The sequence below is a fragment of the Onychostoma macrolepis genome, chromosome 01, assembly GCF_012432095.1.
Source record: "Onychostoma macrolepis isolate SWU-2019 chromosome 01, ASM1243209v1, whole genome shotgun sequence".
Taxonomy (NCBI): Eukaryota; Metazoa; Chordata; class Actinopteri; order Cypriniformes; family Cyprinidae; genus Onychostoma; species Onychostoma macrolepis.
Window position 1 is genome coordinate 24,067,176 of NC_081155.1, and position 16,193 is coordinate 24,083,368.

At 39.0% G+C, this 16,193-nt stretch overlaps 2 protein-coding genes across 2 annotated transcripts; one reads left to right on the top strand and one right to left on the bottom strand.

Annotated features, from left to right (window-relative positions):
• Nucleotides 1-84: 84 nt before the first annotated feature.
• Nucleotides 85-13,437, bottom strand: znf654 (zinc finger protein 654). Its single transcript, XM_058771568.1, has 9 exons — nucleotides 13,155-13,437; nucleotides 12,182-12,327; nucleotides 11,272-11,353; nucleotides 10,985-11,120; nucleotides 10,664-10,866; nucleotides 5,646-5,782; nucleotides 5,336-5,477; nucleotides 1,366-5,167; nucleotides 85-1,284 (listed from the first exon to the last, which is right to left on the bottom strand). The coding sequence occupies exons 1-9, from the start codon at nucleotides 13,278-13,280 to the stop codon at nucleotides 1,274-1,276; spliced, it is 4,785 nt and encodes a 1,594-aa protein (XP_058627551.1). The 5' UTR covers nucleotides 13,281-13,437; the 3' UTR covers nucleotides 85-1,273.
• A 430-nt stretch (nucleotides 13,438-13,867) lies between these two features.
• cldng (claudin g) lies at nucleotides 13,868-15,913 on the top strand. The gene is made up of 2 exons (XM_058786650.1): nucleotides 13,868-14,062; nucleotides 15,125-15,913. Exon 2 carries the CDS (start codon nucleotides 15,127-15,129, stop codon nucleotides 15,754-15,756), a length of 630 nt encoding a protein of 209 aa, XP_058642633.1. The 5' UTR covers nucleotides 13,868-14,062; nucleotides 15,125-15,126; the 3' UTR covers nucleotides 15,757-15,913.
• Nucleotides 15,914-16,193: the final 280 nt, after the last annotated feature.

Below are 16,193 nucleotides of genomic sequence, written 5' to 3' on the forward strand. Positions count from 1 at the left end.
CACATAACTGTGAGAAAATTAAAACATGCTTTTGTGCAAGTGCTAACGATATACAATTCCACGGCTGTTCACAATAAAACAAACACAACTCCCCTTCAAATTTGTTTATTAATCAGGACAAAAAAAGCTCTTGATATATAAACCCAGTCACCCAATCCAATCATATACTATTTAAACTCTTCAAACATTTACAGAAGATACAAAAAAAAAAAAAGAATAAATAAGACTGTTACTGTTCATCAATGGAACAGCTATAAACATGCCTCTGTCTGAGACACAAATTAGTCCTCCCCTTACAATTTTCTTGAGTTTAAAGAGAAGTCATTTAGAATATGTCATGACAATGTTCAATGAGGCTTTGTGGCACATATACACTCCTCCATTAACAGGAGAATCTGTAGTCTTGAAGACCAGGCCTTTCCAGCAGCACCAGTTAAAGGCTGACAGTTCTTTAGGCTTTCTCAACCGAAGTCAAAGTCCTTCATTTAAAGACTCGTTGTCTTTAATTCTTCCCAAGTGTCCACTGACTTAAAAATAAGCAAGTTAATGACATTTGCAAAATATGCAATTAGTAACAATTTACAGAGGTTCACATATTAAGTCTTTTAAAAATAATAAAAGAACATATTTAGAGTGTGCTTGCAATACTTAAAGTGGCCTACGAGTTTCCATCCGGTCCTTCTGTTCATAAAGCACAATGTAACACTGGTAAATACCTGACCCACTGTCTCAAAACAGCCAAGTTAAACCTTTCATTAACCACCACTTAGCACAAGTGCTTTCTAGAGCAGGTATTTACACTGGCCAGAAAGACAGACCAACTCGTCTTGTAGTGTCATGGTCCTTGGGTGGCCTCTCATATCCAGGAATTGAAAAGACAAGCAAAAAATGAGAGAACAGGCTAAGCTCTGTGACAGGAAGTGAGGGAGAGTCAAAAGCATCTGTTGTGCATTTTATAGAAAGACAAACTTATTCATTTTCTAGCAAAGATGACAATCAAGTAAAAAAATAGTCCCAAGTCTCAAAAGACTTTGGAAAAAAAATGACAATGTCAGATTTTTTTTTTAAGAAGAATTAACAGACCTTCGCTCTGAAATAAAGCAGCAGATCGGTCATAGAAGACTACAACAAGGGATAATTTATTTCCCATGTAGTTTTCAATCTAGATCTGTTTCGAGAAGCTGACAAAGATGTTAAGCACACACGCAAGAACGCTGATTGCCCACAGCAGCATTTAGCAATTTTCTCAGTAGAGAGGCTTGCTTCTCCAAATTCAGGAGGCACCTGTTGAAAACAAAAACAAAGTATTAAACAACAAAAATTAAATAAATAACTTGAGATTCAAAATAAAAAAAAGGTACTTACTTTCATCATCCGAATCAAAACCAAAGAGGGATGTGCATTTGTCCTTATGTGTCTGCAGCTCTTCCTCACTGTTGAAAGACTGAAAGCATCGAGAGCAGCGCTGCCTGGTAGGTAGTTTTTCTGGCTTTGACACAGAGCCTAATAACTTTGAGCCCACCTGGGGTTCCTTCCAGCGCTTTGGCATACTAATGTAAGACTCATCCAGATAGGCTGAGGGAAGAGGTCGAATGAATTTAGTTACAGGTTTTCCTAAAACCGTTGGTTCCTGCTCTTTAATGACTGGATCTGAAGATTTGGGAGCAACAACTTTGTCACCCTCGCTATGCCCATTAACAAGGCTATGGTTTTTGCTACTGTAGTTTACGGAACTTTTATTGAGCACCAAAGGTTTTCCATCATCATCTTGATTTGCAGGACCCTTCGAATTGGCTGTACCCAGAATTTGTTGACTGGCTGAAGAATTTGATGGTGCCTCCATATTATCTTCATGGCTTAGGGGGGCTCCGTGCCCTGTTGGTTCAGATTCTTTGGGGAATGGATTTTTTCCCGAATTTGTATCGGGTCGATAATGTGTTTTCTCATGCTTATACAGGAGCATACTGCTCTCAACTTGCACAGAGCAGCCAGGAAAGCAGCACATCGCTTTCAAGGGATGATGGCCTGACATGTGTTCACTAAGCTCCATACGTGTTTGGTACCTCTCCTTGCAGCCGTAATGGTTGCATGGGAACTTCAGCTCACCTCTGTGGCATATCACATGGTCAAAAAAATGCTGAGGGTTGAATATCTTTCTGCAACAGAAAAGACATTTTTCCTTTCCAAAGTTGAAAAAGAACACAAGCGCCTTCTTGTCGCCATGGTGGTGAGACAGCACATGTGAAAGGACAAGGATTGACTTTGCACTAAATGTACATATCTCCACAGGGCATCTGACATGCGTAGACGCTCCAGTTCTTTTTCCCTGGAATGGTGTGGAAGGCTGTTTGGGTTTTGGGGGAGTCCCATTCTTATGCCCCATTGGATTAATTTCCTTAAATTCGGTCTTACTGTCTTTGGGTTCCTGATTCTCAGAACTGCCTTCCGGGCTGTTTTTTATCTTCCTCTTCTTTACATCTTCTCCATCCTCTTTTTGATCTCCATGAGTGATCTTCTTCTTTTTCAGCCCAGAGTCCAGCATTTTATCTTTTCTTTTCAATTTTGTTTTGCTCTTGTCTTTTGTCACTTCTACATTCTCAGATTCAGTCTTGACATTGACTTTCTGACTTTCTACACTCTCAGTTTTCACTTTGCTGTCCTGTGGTAATGATGTCTGAACCTTTTCATCAAGGGTATTTGTCTCAGGCTCACTCTTCACTTTTCTTTTCTTTCTGATCACTCCATTTACCCTATGAGCCAAGTTGCCCTTCGTATCTGAATGGTTGTCATCTGGGGTTAGTGTTTGCATAGTCTTTGCTCTCTTCCTTACTTGTCCCATTCTGAAAACCTTTTTGTTCTCATCTATGGACTGAGATCTCTTTGCTAACAAACGCTTTCTCTTCATCTTGCAAACTTTCTCCTTTTGTTCTTCCGATGTACTTGGGGGATCTGAATTCTTAACTAGCCTTGCCCGCAATCTCACCTTAGGCTCTGAACTTTGCCCTTCCCTGTGCAAATCTGTGATGTTCAAAGTACAGTTTAACCTCATTTTGATGTTTCTAAACCTATTCTTCATGGCAGGATTCACACGTTTAAACAGTCTTGTTTGGGAACGTCGCAAGGTGTTCTCAGTGGCATTCTCACAAATGTTTTCATTAAAAAGCCCATTAGACTTTTTCAGCTCTTGAATGTGCACTTTAAAATGGACTGACGGGCTGCGCCCATGAGTGTAGCGTTTGTGACAGAACATGCACTTTCTGTCAATCCGATGATGCCACATTGCATGCCGCAGAATGTATGGGTATTTGGTTTCTTTATTGCAAAGGCTGCAGTTAACTGAAAGCTGGCAACTTGCATCACTTGGGGGAATAATGTCAGGGACTAGAACATCAACAGCTGCGTGCATTTCCGGTGATGTCTCCTCAGGTCTTGGTGACAGTGCTGGCACCTCCGTACTCTCATGCACAATTTTACAAGAAGTGGCAATCTCGCTTTCACTCAAAGTAGCGACTGTAGCATCAGGGAGCATCGTCACCTCAGTGAGAACCGGAGGAGCATCCTCATGAAGACCTGTCACGTTTTCTGGTGTACTTTCAGGTACAGGAATGGCGTCAGCTGTGGTAAGAGTTGTCACTTCTGGTGGAAGATCAACAGTAGTAATTTCTGGAGGACTAATAGGACTGTAAGGACCATAGTCTGGATATTTGGTGTTTGCCAAATCTTGGGGACTTGATAACTCATCAACTTTTGGATGTTCAATGAATTCTTTAACTGGCTCAAGAATGGCTTCAGCAGGAGTGGATGTTTCCTCATTTGTAACTAGGATTGATATAGCCTTGATTTCCACAGCATTTTTATCCTGTGCAGCAGTTTCAAGGCTGTCTGCCGGTTCACACTGCTGCTCAGCAGACTGTCTTCCTTGTTTGGATTCATTATGGTCCACCTTAACTTCATCTTTGGGTAAACTGTTGACTGATATTCCTTCTAATTCAACTGATCTTGAATATGTGTGGAATTTACGAACCATAGAAAGGCCTTGCTCTCGGAAAACAATCTCCTCCCTCACCCTGAAGTCCTTTTTCCTACATGGAGTAGATTCTGCTGATAGTAACTCGATAAGAGAAATAGCACTGTCAGGCCATTTCAAATCATCTTGTGATGCAGTTTTGTCAGTACTGCTTTCAGTCATATGAGGGGTCTCCGTGGAAAACAGTGAGGCCTGAACATCAGAAGAGAGGTCAACTTCATTATCAGGGTAGGAAAATTTCATTGTAATTTCACTTAATGGCTCCTCAACTGAAATATCCTTTAAATGATTTGACTGCTTTGGTTTCCTTCCTGGTTTCTTGTCTTGTTGAGGTTCACTGTTTTCTGCTTGGGCAGCCAACTGGTCCAAAAGCCATTGTGGTTTCCTTCCCTTGCGCTTCAGTGTGTTCATCTCTGTCTGCCGCGAAAGGAGTCTCTGGCGTCTACTATTAAGTTGCCTGGCATGATTCTTTGCCGAGTCCAATTGCCTAAATGAACGTCGAACGGGACAGGCCTCTGGATCTTTTACAAGCTGTGTCCCTGGCTTCCTCCCCCGCCTTTTGCCTGGAGGTTTGGAGGATGCTTCCCCTGAGGCAGAATTAACCCAAGTTTTCACAGACTCCACTTCCTGGTTTTTTCGATTGGTATGTTTCTCTGCTTTACTGATAGTCCCATGTGTGTTGTCTGCGTAACACTGACAACATCCTTTCACACAGTAGCTTGGCATCCACTTGTCCCTTTGCATGATTTCACATAAAGCTGCTTTACCAACTTTATCACTCATTAGCTTCAGACAGTTCGTTTCAATGTTGAGAAGGCTCCAGAACTCAGGGTCAAAGTACAGGTCTTTTTTCAGGATCTGGAGAACCTCAAAGCGTACACTGTTACCCACAAGACTGGTGTCTACATGGTACTCTTGATCAGGGTGAGTATACAGGAGGAACACGTTCTTGTATGACTCAACAGTTCTCTCTAGGAAGAAAACTAGCAGTGCACAAGCCCTACAGACCTCAAGATCATTAGGGAGCAGGTATGCGATGGTTTTGTAGATAAGAGACTTGGCGACTGGATCATTCTTAAGGTCAGTCTGCATGGCTCGTGCGCACAGCTCCACACAAAACACCAGGCCATCTTTTCCAAACTGAAAAAATAACACCACAAATTTTATTGCTGTGGTCATTTCAATAAAAGACACTTAAAAAGAACATTTCATAAACACTATTGTATTATAAATATTGATGTGTGTGTTCAGTTTGATTTTTGTCTATGTCTACAATTACATGTTTAATACAATGGCAAAATATCTTACCTCTGCCAAAATCACCTTCATAAATGGGAAAATCGCTTTTATGTTGGTGGCTGACAGGATCATCATTTTGCATTCCTCTAGGAAGCCCTGCTTGGAGAGGTTCAATCGTAGGTAGAGTCTGCTCCATATGAAGACCAAATCCCTTTATGGGAATAAAAAAAGGGAAATAAGACTGTGATCCTCTGCACCTTCAGTACTATCTCCTGTTCAGGCTGTTACAATGATTGTGTAAAAATATTGAATGCTACAAAGAGGGGCAATACACTGAACACAGTTCCCCTTGTAAATGTTCATAGAGCTTGAGACCCACCAAAGGTAGTACATTTCTCCAATCTGGAGCTTCTGAGATAGGAAGCCTTTACTCATCATCAAAACAGTCTCATCTTTCTCTTCATTTTCCATCATGCAGAGTATCTCTACAGCATCCTTCCCATCGATGTCTGCCATCTTTAGAAAAGAAAACAATAGTGTGATCAATGACATTGTTCATCATATTCCAATATTTTAAAACAATAGATTAAAACTAAAATATTTGGACATTTTTAATATCTTTTTAAGACCACTAAACAGAACAGACCACTAAAATGTAAGCCAAGTCAACCTAATGTGATATTGTATAGTTTGAGGTTATTTAAAGCTTCAGGTAAGTTTAATAATACATATATATATATATATATATATATATATACACACACACACACACTTATGTCCTACACAAGAACAGACCACTAGTCAACATAATGTGATATTGTATAGTTTGCATGACAATCACCCCACTGCAGTGCCACTGAATTAGGAATTCTTTCCCATAACTTGTTCATTTGTTCCCTCAGCTTAGTTAAATTGTGACCAAGTTGTACTAAATCATTACTTAGTTTTCATTTAAAGTTTAGCCTGTGTGGAAAAAGAAATTAAAATCCAAAGATTTTGCCAAAATACAGAGACAAACAATGGGGTAAAACAGGGAGTGTTTTTACAAGATGCAGAAATTTGATGTAATGTCTGGGTTTCAATTGTTACAGCATACTTGCAGAGTTTCTCCTCAACAGGTAAGCTAAACTTTGTTAAAAGTATTAATATGTTGGGCGTTTTATTGAAAGTAGCCTACTTTTACCTGTTGAGACATGCCTTCACCTTTAAAGATCCGTAACGGCTGTGTTTGTGATGTCCGAGTTAATTTAATAGCAATTAATAAGCCATAGGCACAAATGAACAAGCTGTGGAATCAAATTTTGAATATCTTTTTTTCTTCTTTCTCTGATATCTATTTTTTCCACATATGTCCACGGTTCCCTATTACAGAGTATTTCACAAATGCTGGTAATTCGGTTTTGCTTTCCCCAGCAGCTCAACATCCAATTTAAATGTCTTGCTTGTGTGGAAAATATAATTAACTTTTCTGACCATTTACAGTGCCATCTGCATTATAATATTCGGAGAAACGTGAATATATGAGAAAAGAGACTGCCTCCATCCCTGCTGTGTCCCACAGCCCTCGAAATTTCTAGATACTACATTTCTGCTTTCCATGTTTGAGGACTTTGATGTGATTCAGACTTTAAAAGTGCATTAAAATACAAAGGTGTCATTTGTACATCAATTGCTAACTGCTGTGGTTGGCCCCTTTACTAGAACAGTAGTAAAAAACAAATGCCACCGTCACAGCCCTAATATTGCATTACTTTACAGTAAAATACTTATTTTGCATGAGACAAATGCATGTGCTTTTCTTTATGTGGACTTTCAATACTAAACATGTATTTGCCTTCAAAGTTTAAGAGGCCATCTTTACACTGGCCCTCTTTGCACATGAGAAAAGATTTGAAAAAATTTGTATTAAATTTTGAATAAATGATCTACCTTACACTTCACTGTTTCAGCCCAGCAAAAGTTCACTGACTGTCTATGTGCAGAGTTCTAGACTTTCAAGAATGCTGCCATTATTAATCAATTAACCCAACACTGCACAATAAGTCTCTTATTTACACCATATCTATGCTTCATTAATTATAAATGAGGCATTCCAGTCTTCTGCACCAATCATTTGCAGTGCACATTAGAGGTCACACCATCCAGATACTGCAAAAAAGCAGGACGAAAAAAAGTTAAATATACATAATATACAACTATTCATACAAATTGCAATCCCTCTTTTTTTGTTTTTATTTCACTTAAAGGGATAGTTCACCCAAAAATGAAAATTCTGTCATCATTTACTCACCCTCAAGTAGTTCCAAACCTCTGTGAATGTCTTTGTTCTGCCGAACACAAAGGAAGCTATTCTGAAGAATGTGGGAAACAGAGCAGTTCTGGGGCACCATTGACTTCCATAGTATTTTTTTTCCTACTGTGGAAGTCAATGGTGCCCCAAAACAGCCTGGTTACATACTTTCTTCAAAATATCTTTCTTTGTGTTCGGCAGAACAAAGAAATTCATTCAGGTTTGGAACTACTTGAAGGTGAGTAAATGATGACAGAATACTCATTTTTGGGTGAACTATCCCTTTAAGCTCAATGGAAAAAGACACGCTTGCCATGTAAACCAAAATCAATGGCTCTCATCCTTTTTGACTTCAAGGCCCTCCTTTGTACAAGACAGGAGGCCTTTATTAGTAAATCATGGGGAAATTTAAATTTTTGGGTGAACTATCCCTTTAAAATAACAAAATTAAAACTCTTAAGACTTATTGGGGCCCCTCTGGAAGTTGACTGAGGCCCACTGGTTAAGAACCACTGGGTGACATGATCTTACATATTTGGCATACCTCTAACAGTATGTCTTTCTTAATTGCTGAATGAGGTTCACTGTTAATGGTCCCCCTTCAGTACATATATTCTGGAGACTTTCATCTTTTCGCGAAACTTTTGAGAAAAGATGAAATTCGCTGACGCACACGTGCTGCGTTGTCACAGGAACATCTCAGCTGAAGATGAGGAAATTACTCTCTCCCTTCACCAAGTGCATTCCAAACGACTACATAATGGCACGCACGTGCCCTGTTTACTCCAAAGTACCCACACCAAGGGGATAGGGATGATCACTTCCATTTGGAATTTACCATGTGAACCGTTTCGGTTCGGTACGCATACCGTTACACCCCTACCATTAATTAATATAAACAACTTTTTTTCCTTTTCTTTTTTTTAAAAATCAAACAAAATAAAATAAAAAATATCTCCTTTCTTATGTTTTCTAAGCAGATTTAATAAGTCTTAAGGAAAATTTTGGCTTGTCTCCCGAGGTCACAGGAAGGAGGACGCAATGCGCAAACCATGTAGCGCATTTAAAGTTAGGGTAGGCAATTTCGGAAAGGCTAACGATAGCATTCTAGCTTTGAAAGCAAGATCCACACCCTCCATGTATAATCACTTTGCAAAGCTGCACCTCCTCCAAAACACATGAATGCGCTCAGGCAGACCGGAGACTAACCTGCGACACGATGAGAGACATCGTTGGTTGAGGGTTGAATGTAACGCTGTCAGATTACCTCATGTTTCATTCACAGCTGAGAAAACATTACAGTACAAAGCGCATAATATTACAATAATAGCGCCTTTCGTTCTCGCTGGAATGCACTTGATGAAATCATCATGTCTGCGCAAACAGGGTGCGCAGAGGTAATGCAAATGCATATTTCGACAGGCAGGCAGGACAACCTATAGTAATGTTTGGACTGAATATTTTATTGGGCGAACATTTTATGGTCCTATGCCTTCCACAGACGGTATAAATAATACATTTAGACCACTTAACGATTGCTATCAGGATGTAAAGAGACTTTCACCCAGCATAACAAAAAATGTTTTTGAACCAGATCACCTACCCGTGCATAATGTTTAAATTAGCATATATAAATCAGCATATATAAATCAAATATAATTTTGTAAATTGCATAAACAATTCTGAACAAAACAGAATAATTTATGCATAGCTTAATACAAAGTGTTGAAATGACGATCACACAGATTGCATTTAAAAACTTATGAGACGCAGTGAAATGGAATAAACCTCCACAAATTTGCAACGTATTTTCTATAAGTTTAAACTCTTAACTTGCAATTGCAACAGCCAAAGTTGTCCGTCTAAAAAAAGCGCAGAACATGCGTTCTGTGTGAATGGCTAGGTTTCGGTTTTAACTAGGGCTGGGCGATAAAACGCATGCAATAGTCGTGCGCATCTTGTCAGTAAAACCGGTTCTGTAATCAGTAGTAAATGTCCATCATCAGCTTTCAGATGGAGCAGCACTTACTACACAGAGCCGTAGTTCACTGACAAGCTACGCAAAAAAAATAAATAAATAAAACCGCTGACAATATCATCGATATTATACATCAATATTATGAAATCGTGTTGCGATAATGAAAGTCGTTTGCGTAGCTTCTCAGTGAACTACGGCTCTGTGTAGTAAATACTGCTGCTTGTGAAAGCATGTGAAAATACCATGTTTAATAACATGTTTTTACTCCAAACTCACTTCATAACATCAGTCGAGTGTTTGAAATATATCCTTCTGTGAGATGATGTGGCTTCTTACACAGAATAAAGGCACTCAACATATATGAACCTTTTCATAGTACCTGAACTAATTGTGGAACTACCCACTTTTTGGAGTGTTCGCACCGCAGGAACTAGGAACCGTTTCAGTTCCCGGAACTCCGTTTGGAGGAATTTATTAGCTCCTACTTCAGAGTAGGGTCTAAATCAGTTCCATAGGAACGTAAGTGTATGCTGATTGGCTAAACGCGTATGAAAACGCCCTCACCCGCCATGATTTAAAACGCCGTGTAAACACATACTGTGTAAACATCGCAACCAACTTATATTTCGCAAGAATGGAGAACAGTGATAGATGGACGGACGCTGAAGTGCAGGCACTTTTGAACTCCTTTCTGTTCTTTCAATCGCTTGACGTATAAGTTACGTCGACATTCCATGTCCATTATTGTGAAACCCATGAGACACAACAAAAACAGAGCTCCGATCACAGCGTCCTCCATCCTCCTGTTGTTAACGTTGTTCTTCTTTGTTTCCGTTGTTGAACGCCGCGCACAAATGACGTCGCTGTCGACCGGCTTACGTCACTTCTTAGTACCCACTATTGGTGTGAATGCAACCCTTTAAATGGTACTGGGAAATAGTTTGCGCAAAATCGTCCCAGTACTTTAGTACTGTGCTTTTAGTTCTGGAACTAAAGCGGTGCGAAAGGGGCTATGGACTTATGAATATTTTTCTAGCGTTATCGATGAAGGTGTACCATCGATAAACACGGATACCCTTTTATCGCCCAGGCCTAAGTATAACTATTAATTAAATAACTTCTCACTCACCCCCTTGTTCAAGTGCTCATGAAGAGAAGCCCTCCAAAGGCAGATGAGGTAGGCTTGCTTGAAATAGAGATGCCTCCCTACAACAGAGTGCCGGATGCATCTTCTTGTCAGTGCCAATGCCTCTGGAAGCCTCTCACATGCCACCAGATAACGCACACGTAGCTCAAAGAAAATGGATACTTCTGAGCTCAGATATTTGTCCACTGTGAAAAAAAACAATGACTAAGTCTCATATAATAATCAATTCCATTAACAGTTCAGGAAACGCGCATAGATCATTTGATGATACACTGTTTTTAAACAAAAGCTTGATTGACTGACCGTCTTCTTGTGGTAGTTCTGAATCCTTGAGAATGGCCTGAAGAACAGGGTTTGCCCAAGGACCTCCATCTTTAATAATATGTCTAACCTGCAGAAGGTAAACATTCTGGTGGCTTACCAGGCTCGCATAGCAGTCCTAGAATAGAGCAGAAAGACCATTTTAAAACATCAAACCATATACATGGAAACATATGAGTAACACAACACAATAAGCGCTGAAAGTCCAGTAAGCAGAATTCAACATGATGCTTCCCCCAAGAATAATAGAATTGAGGTAATGCAGTTACCTGGAATGAGTCTAGAATGTCTTTTAAAGGATGCTCGATGAATTCATCTTTTCCAAAGAACAACAGCAGTTCGAAGATACTCCTGTAAATAAAAAAAAATAAAAAAAGTTATTCTGTAATTATTTTCTTTTACAACTTGTTGCTCCAATGAATGATACTGTAAGTCTTTCAGAGACTTTTATAACATCCAGTGGTTTATAATGCTGCAAAATGACTAAATCGAGATTACTCGCATTCAAAATAAAAGTTTGTTTACATAATGTGTGTGTGTTCCGTGTATATTTATTACATATATACAAATACACACACATACATGTATATTTTAAAGAAAAACATGTTAGATTTATATATAAAATATTTATATAATATAAATTATATACAGATATAAATATATATACATACAAATATTTTAAATTTACATTATAAATATACACAGTAAACACACATAGTATGTAAACAAACTTTCATTTTGAATGCAATTAATCATTTTGCAGCCCTAGTGGTATTAAATTTGACTATGATACAATAAGATATTTCAAGTCAATTTTACAGACTGTTTTTAATGTCTGGGGGTTTGCTAGACTGGTCAGTTACAGCATCTTTGTTTAAACGCTAAAGAAATTAGTCACCCCACACATCCCTATTCCAATCCTGTATGACTTTCTTCTGTGGAACAAAAAAGGTATTTCAAGAAATGTCTCTGTTTTGTTTTCTTTTTTGGTAAACTCTGTCTGTTTAGCAACCAACATTCTTAAAAATATCAAATATCAGTAATATAGTCACGCAGGTTTATAACAAGAGGGAGAGTAAACGATGACAGTCTTGTGACTTAAATGTGTACTCTACTTCCTAAAAGTTTTATAGCATTTTTAAGTAAGAGTTAACGGCAAAAGCAGAAGTATATACTCACAGGGCCAGGCTACTCAGAGTGTAGCGGACATGCTCACACTCTGGAGGAAATGATGCCACACCATGGACAAAATAGCACAGGGCACTCTGCAACACCTGGAGCTGGGGAAGAGGCACTTGCCATCGTCCGGTTTGCTCCACCACCAACTAAAAACAATAAAAAGAGACAATTAATAGAGAAAGAAAATACTGACAGAATATATTAATATCGCTATGTGCCCCTAAAGCCAGAAAACACTGCTGTCAAGCGACTTTTGATGTTTGTTTACAGTCATGGAAGTCACTAGCATTTAATGACAGTACATGAACTTACTGATACAAATTAGGTAACGTCAATCAAACTTTCTTAAGCCACCATAAAAGAGTTTATTTTTACAGAAAGAAGGTGGGATTCATTAACTTAGCAACAATTTCATCAGAAATGAAAAGCTGCTTAGTAACCGTTGGAACGAACCAGCGATTTTAAACCAGCCTTTGCAGAGACTGGTTAATAAGACATCAACTATTGCTAACACTGACAGCATCGAGTTATTCTATCATGTAACACCCTATAGTCGTGCATAAGGATTTATCGGACTCGGCTGGTCCGTTTTCTGTTTCATAAGATAGCTGGCAAATAAAACATGAAGAAGTGTGCATAAGCTGATCTTTCGCAGCCTGCTTGTTTTGGAATGCAACTTGGGAATGCTAACCGTTAGCCACATACCAGGCTAATGAAGCTAACTGAAAGAAAGTGACAGCCCGAGTTTTACAAATCGTGACTAAAAATGAACTCTCAGACTATTGAGATATACTCCTACGGTATTTTGAAGACAGCCATAGTTAATGAGGTAAAATACAGTGTAATTTGGGCTCACGGTGGCTGTACACTGGGGGAGGGGAATCTGCTGACATGCTGCTAACACTGGTTAGCACATCTCTGCTTGCTTTTTATATAAAGCTTGCAAACGCTTTCGTCCAGCCTGTCACCTTACCTCACAGAATCGTTCACAGTACGTCTTGCTCTGGAGTCCGCGTTCGTCGCTTGCACTAGTGTTCAACAAAGTCTCCAGTTCTTTCTTAAACCTGTCTAACTCCAATTCACTCTCTTCTTCCGCCATACTGCTTGTCTAAACCAGCGCGTACAACAGAGACCACACGACTGTTACCGTGAGGCTAAGGACCGCCCATCGGAACCATCTGATTGGTGGAATCCCCTGTCAGTTGTGCATTGAGCAGTCAGTTTCTGCTTTGTGATTGGACGATGACCCATTCAATCAAATGGAGGTCCCGGTGTAGGTTCAACCTGAACATTTAATTGGTTAGTCTGGAATGTTAATATTTTATCTGTCTCGAACACCCCGAAAACAAGTAAGTTGTCAAATGACTTTAATTGTGTCCTTAATTAACTAAGTTTTCCAAGCAGGCGCACTTCAGTCTTCTTGTTTTATGCCTCCAGCATGTTAAAATCACTCATCACTCAATCACTCATCTTGGCCTTTTGATTGTAGTTTTGTGAAATAAAAGAATAATCGAATAAACTGGTAATTAAATCTTTTTTTTTTTTTTTAATGACTAATCCGATAATGAGTCATTATTATCAGCGTTATCAGTACAGCGTGCTACAATACAAACCAGTGATTCATTGATTGATAATCAGCCAATCACTGATGAATAGTCATTAACAGCAGAGAACAGGGTCTTCAAGCCACTGGAGCAATATAAGTGAATGGAGCATACGGACGTTGTTGCTGGCATGACAAATCTTTTAAAAGACTTCTGATTTCTTGCATATAAGTACATTTTATTTGGTTTCGCTTCAGGACTTTGTAGAACGCATTGTGATTGTCTTGGTGTGGGTGTATTTAGTTGCAAGCTCATCCCCAGCTTTGGAGGTTCTCTGGTAAGAAGTGTGTATTGTGAAGGTTTTGAGTTTAACAGACTGATAAAATATTTCCGATTTCTGCAGCTCTTTGAAATCTTATTCTTGATTTACTTTAAAATCAGTTTAAGTTACGTTGTCACAAGTTTGTCAGTAGAGTAAAGATGTCGTAGTATCCCTTACAGAAGTCCCTTTCAAACAATGTTGGAGTTACATGTAACTAAATTTGCGTAATTTAATTACAAAATGAATGTAACTAATGTTATAGTTACTGAGAAAAATGAGTAACAAAGTTTAATTGTGAAAATGTTAACGATACAAAGGGGGTTACATTTTCTCACGCATACAAATTTAATTGACGACTTTAATAAATTGCATTGACTTCTAAAATCTGAAACTCCAATGTTTTAGGAGTTTAGGGCACATGCTTATTCGATAACCATTTTATTTCCTATTTGGGTTTGTGTATGCTGTTTTTTTTTTTTCCTAAGCCATTGTTAGATGCCAGTGTTTCCTGACATAGCTATGCAAAGATTTGATTTCAAAACGCTATCATAGCAACTAAACTATTCCTTGTTATGGTTTTAAATCTGTATTTACCCTTAAAATGATCTCAAAGTAGGGGCTAAAGTCCGTGTTTGTGGTGGCTGGGCTTTAAAATTAAATTATTATAATCTTAATTCAAGTGGTGAAGGATATTGAAAGTGACCGTAATCAGTGAGTACCACTGTAAGGTTAACCCTGCCTGATTTACATGTTTGAAAATGATTAACGGTTGAAAACATTAGAAATTTAGGGAAATAATCAAAGTAAACAAATGTAATCTGTTTCATTACTTCAAAGTAATATAAGTAGTGTAACTATTTCTTACACTTTAAATAGGTTACAGATTACAAGTTACCCTATTACATTTCCAAAGTAACCTTCCCAACACTGATTTCAAACCATTTAGCTTCCTTTTGACTCTACCTCAAATTGCTGTACAAGAACATTTCCATCTGACTTTATTCATTTTCAGAAACCATTACCTGCATACTTTCCTCTTAAGTTTATTGGTTTCTCACTTTTTTTATTTTTTTGCAGACATGTCTACCAGCTTACAGCTCCTTGGAACTGCACTTGGCATTCTCGGCTGGCTGGGCATCATCATATCATGTGCCCTTCCTCTATGGCGTGTGACCGCTTTTATTGGGACCAACATTGTGACGGCGCAGATTATGTGGGAAGGGCTGTGGATGAACTGTGTGGTGCAGAGCACTGGCCAAATGCAGTGTAAAGTGTATGATTCCATGCTGGCTCTTTCTCAAGACCTACAGGCCTCTCGAGCAATCCTTATTATTACTTCCCTTGTTGGTTTGGTAGCAATATTTGCCAGTTTTGCAGGTGGTAAATGTACTAACTGCTTGCAAGACGGTTTCACAAAGGTCCGGGTTGCTGTAGCAGGAGGGGCCTCCTTTGTCACTGCGGGGGTCTTGGGTTTGGTGCCACCTAGTTGGACTGCCCATCAGGTCATTGGGGACTTTTACAATCCTCTAGTGGCCCATGCTCAGAAGAGGGAGTTGGGAGCAGCTATCTTTATCTGTTGGGGGGCAGCGGTTCTCATGCTGATTGGCGGAGGACTCCTCTGCAGCTCTTGCCCAAAAGGAACAACGTCCCGTGGGGGTCGGTATATGGCAGCTTCTCAAAATGGAAGGGAGCGCTTGGAGTATGTGTGACTGCAGGATGTTTGACTACTCTTAAACTCCATCCACAAATCAGTTCTCAGTGTTATCTTTTTAAATGTCTGTTTGTGTGGCATTTTTTTGTGACCGGAATTTCAACCTGTTGCAGAATTGCTGTCAGTTGAGCTAATAAAATACCATGTTTATCCAACAGAGGGCAGTATTGATTCTATAGTGACTTATTTAATTCGGATGTATTATGGCATTGATAAATTTGACATTGTGCCAGTATTCTGAATTGCATCTCTTCACTTATTTTTCAGAACAAATAAATGAAATTGGCGCATACCATTATGGTCTACAATTCTGTACAAAGCAAAACATTAACGCTGTCGTCTCTGTGGCAATTTTTCTGAGCCACCAAACAGAGTGATTTTTAAACTTGTGTGTTCTGTTTAGTTGTGTGTGTGGGTTTGTATTTATTTATTTTT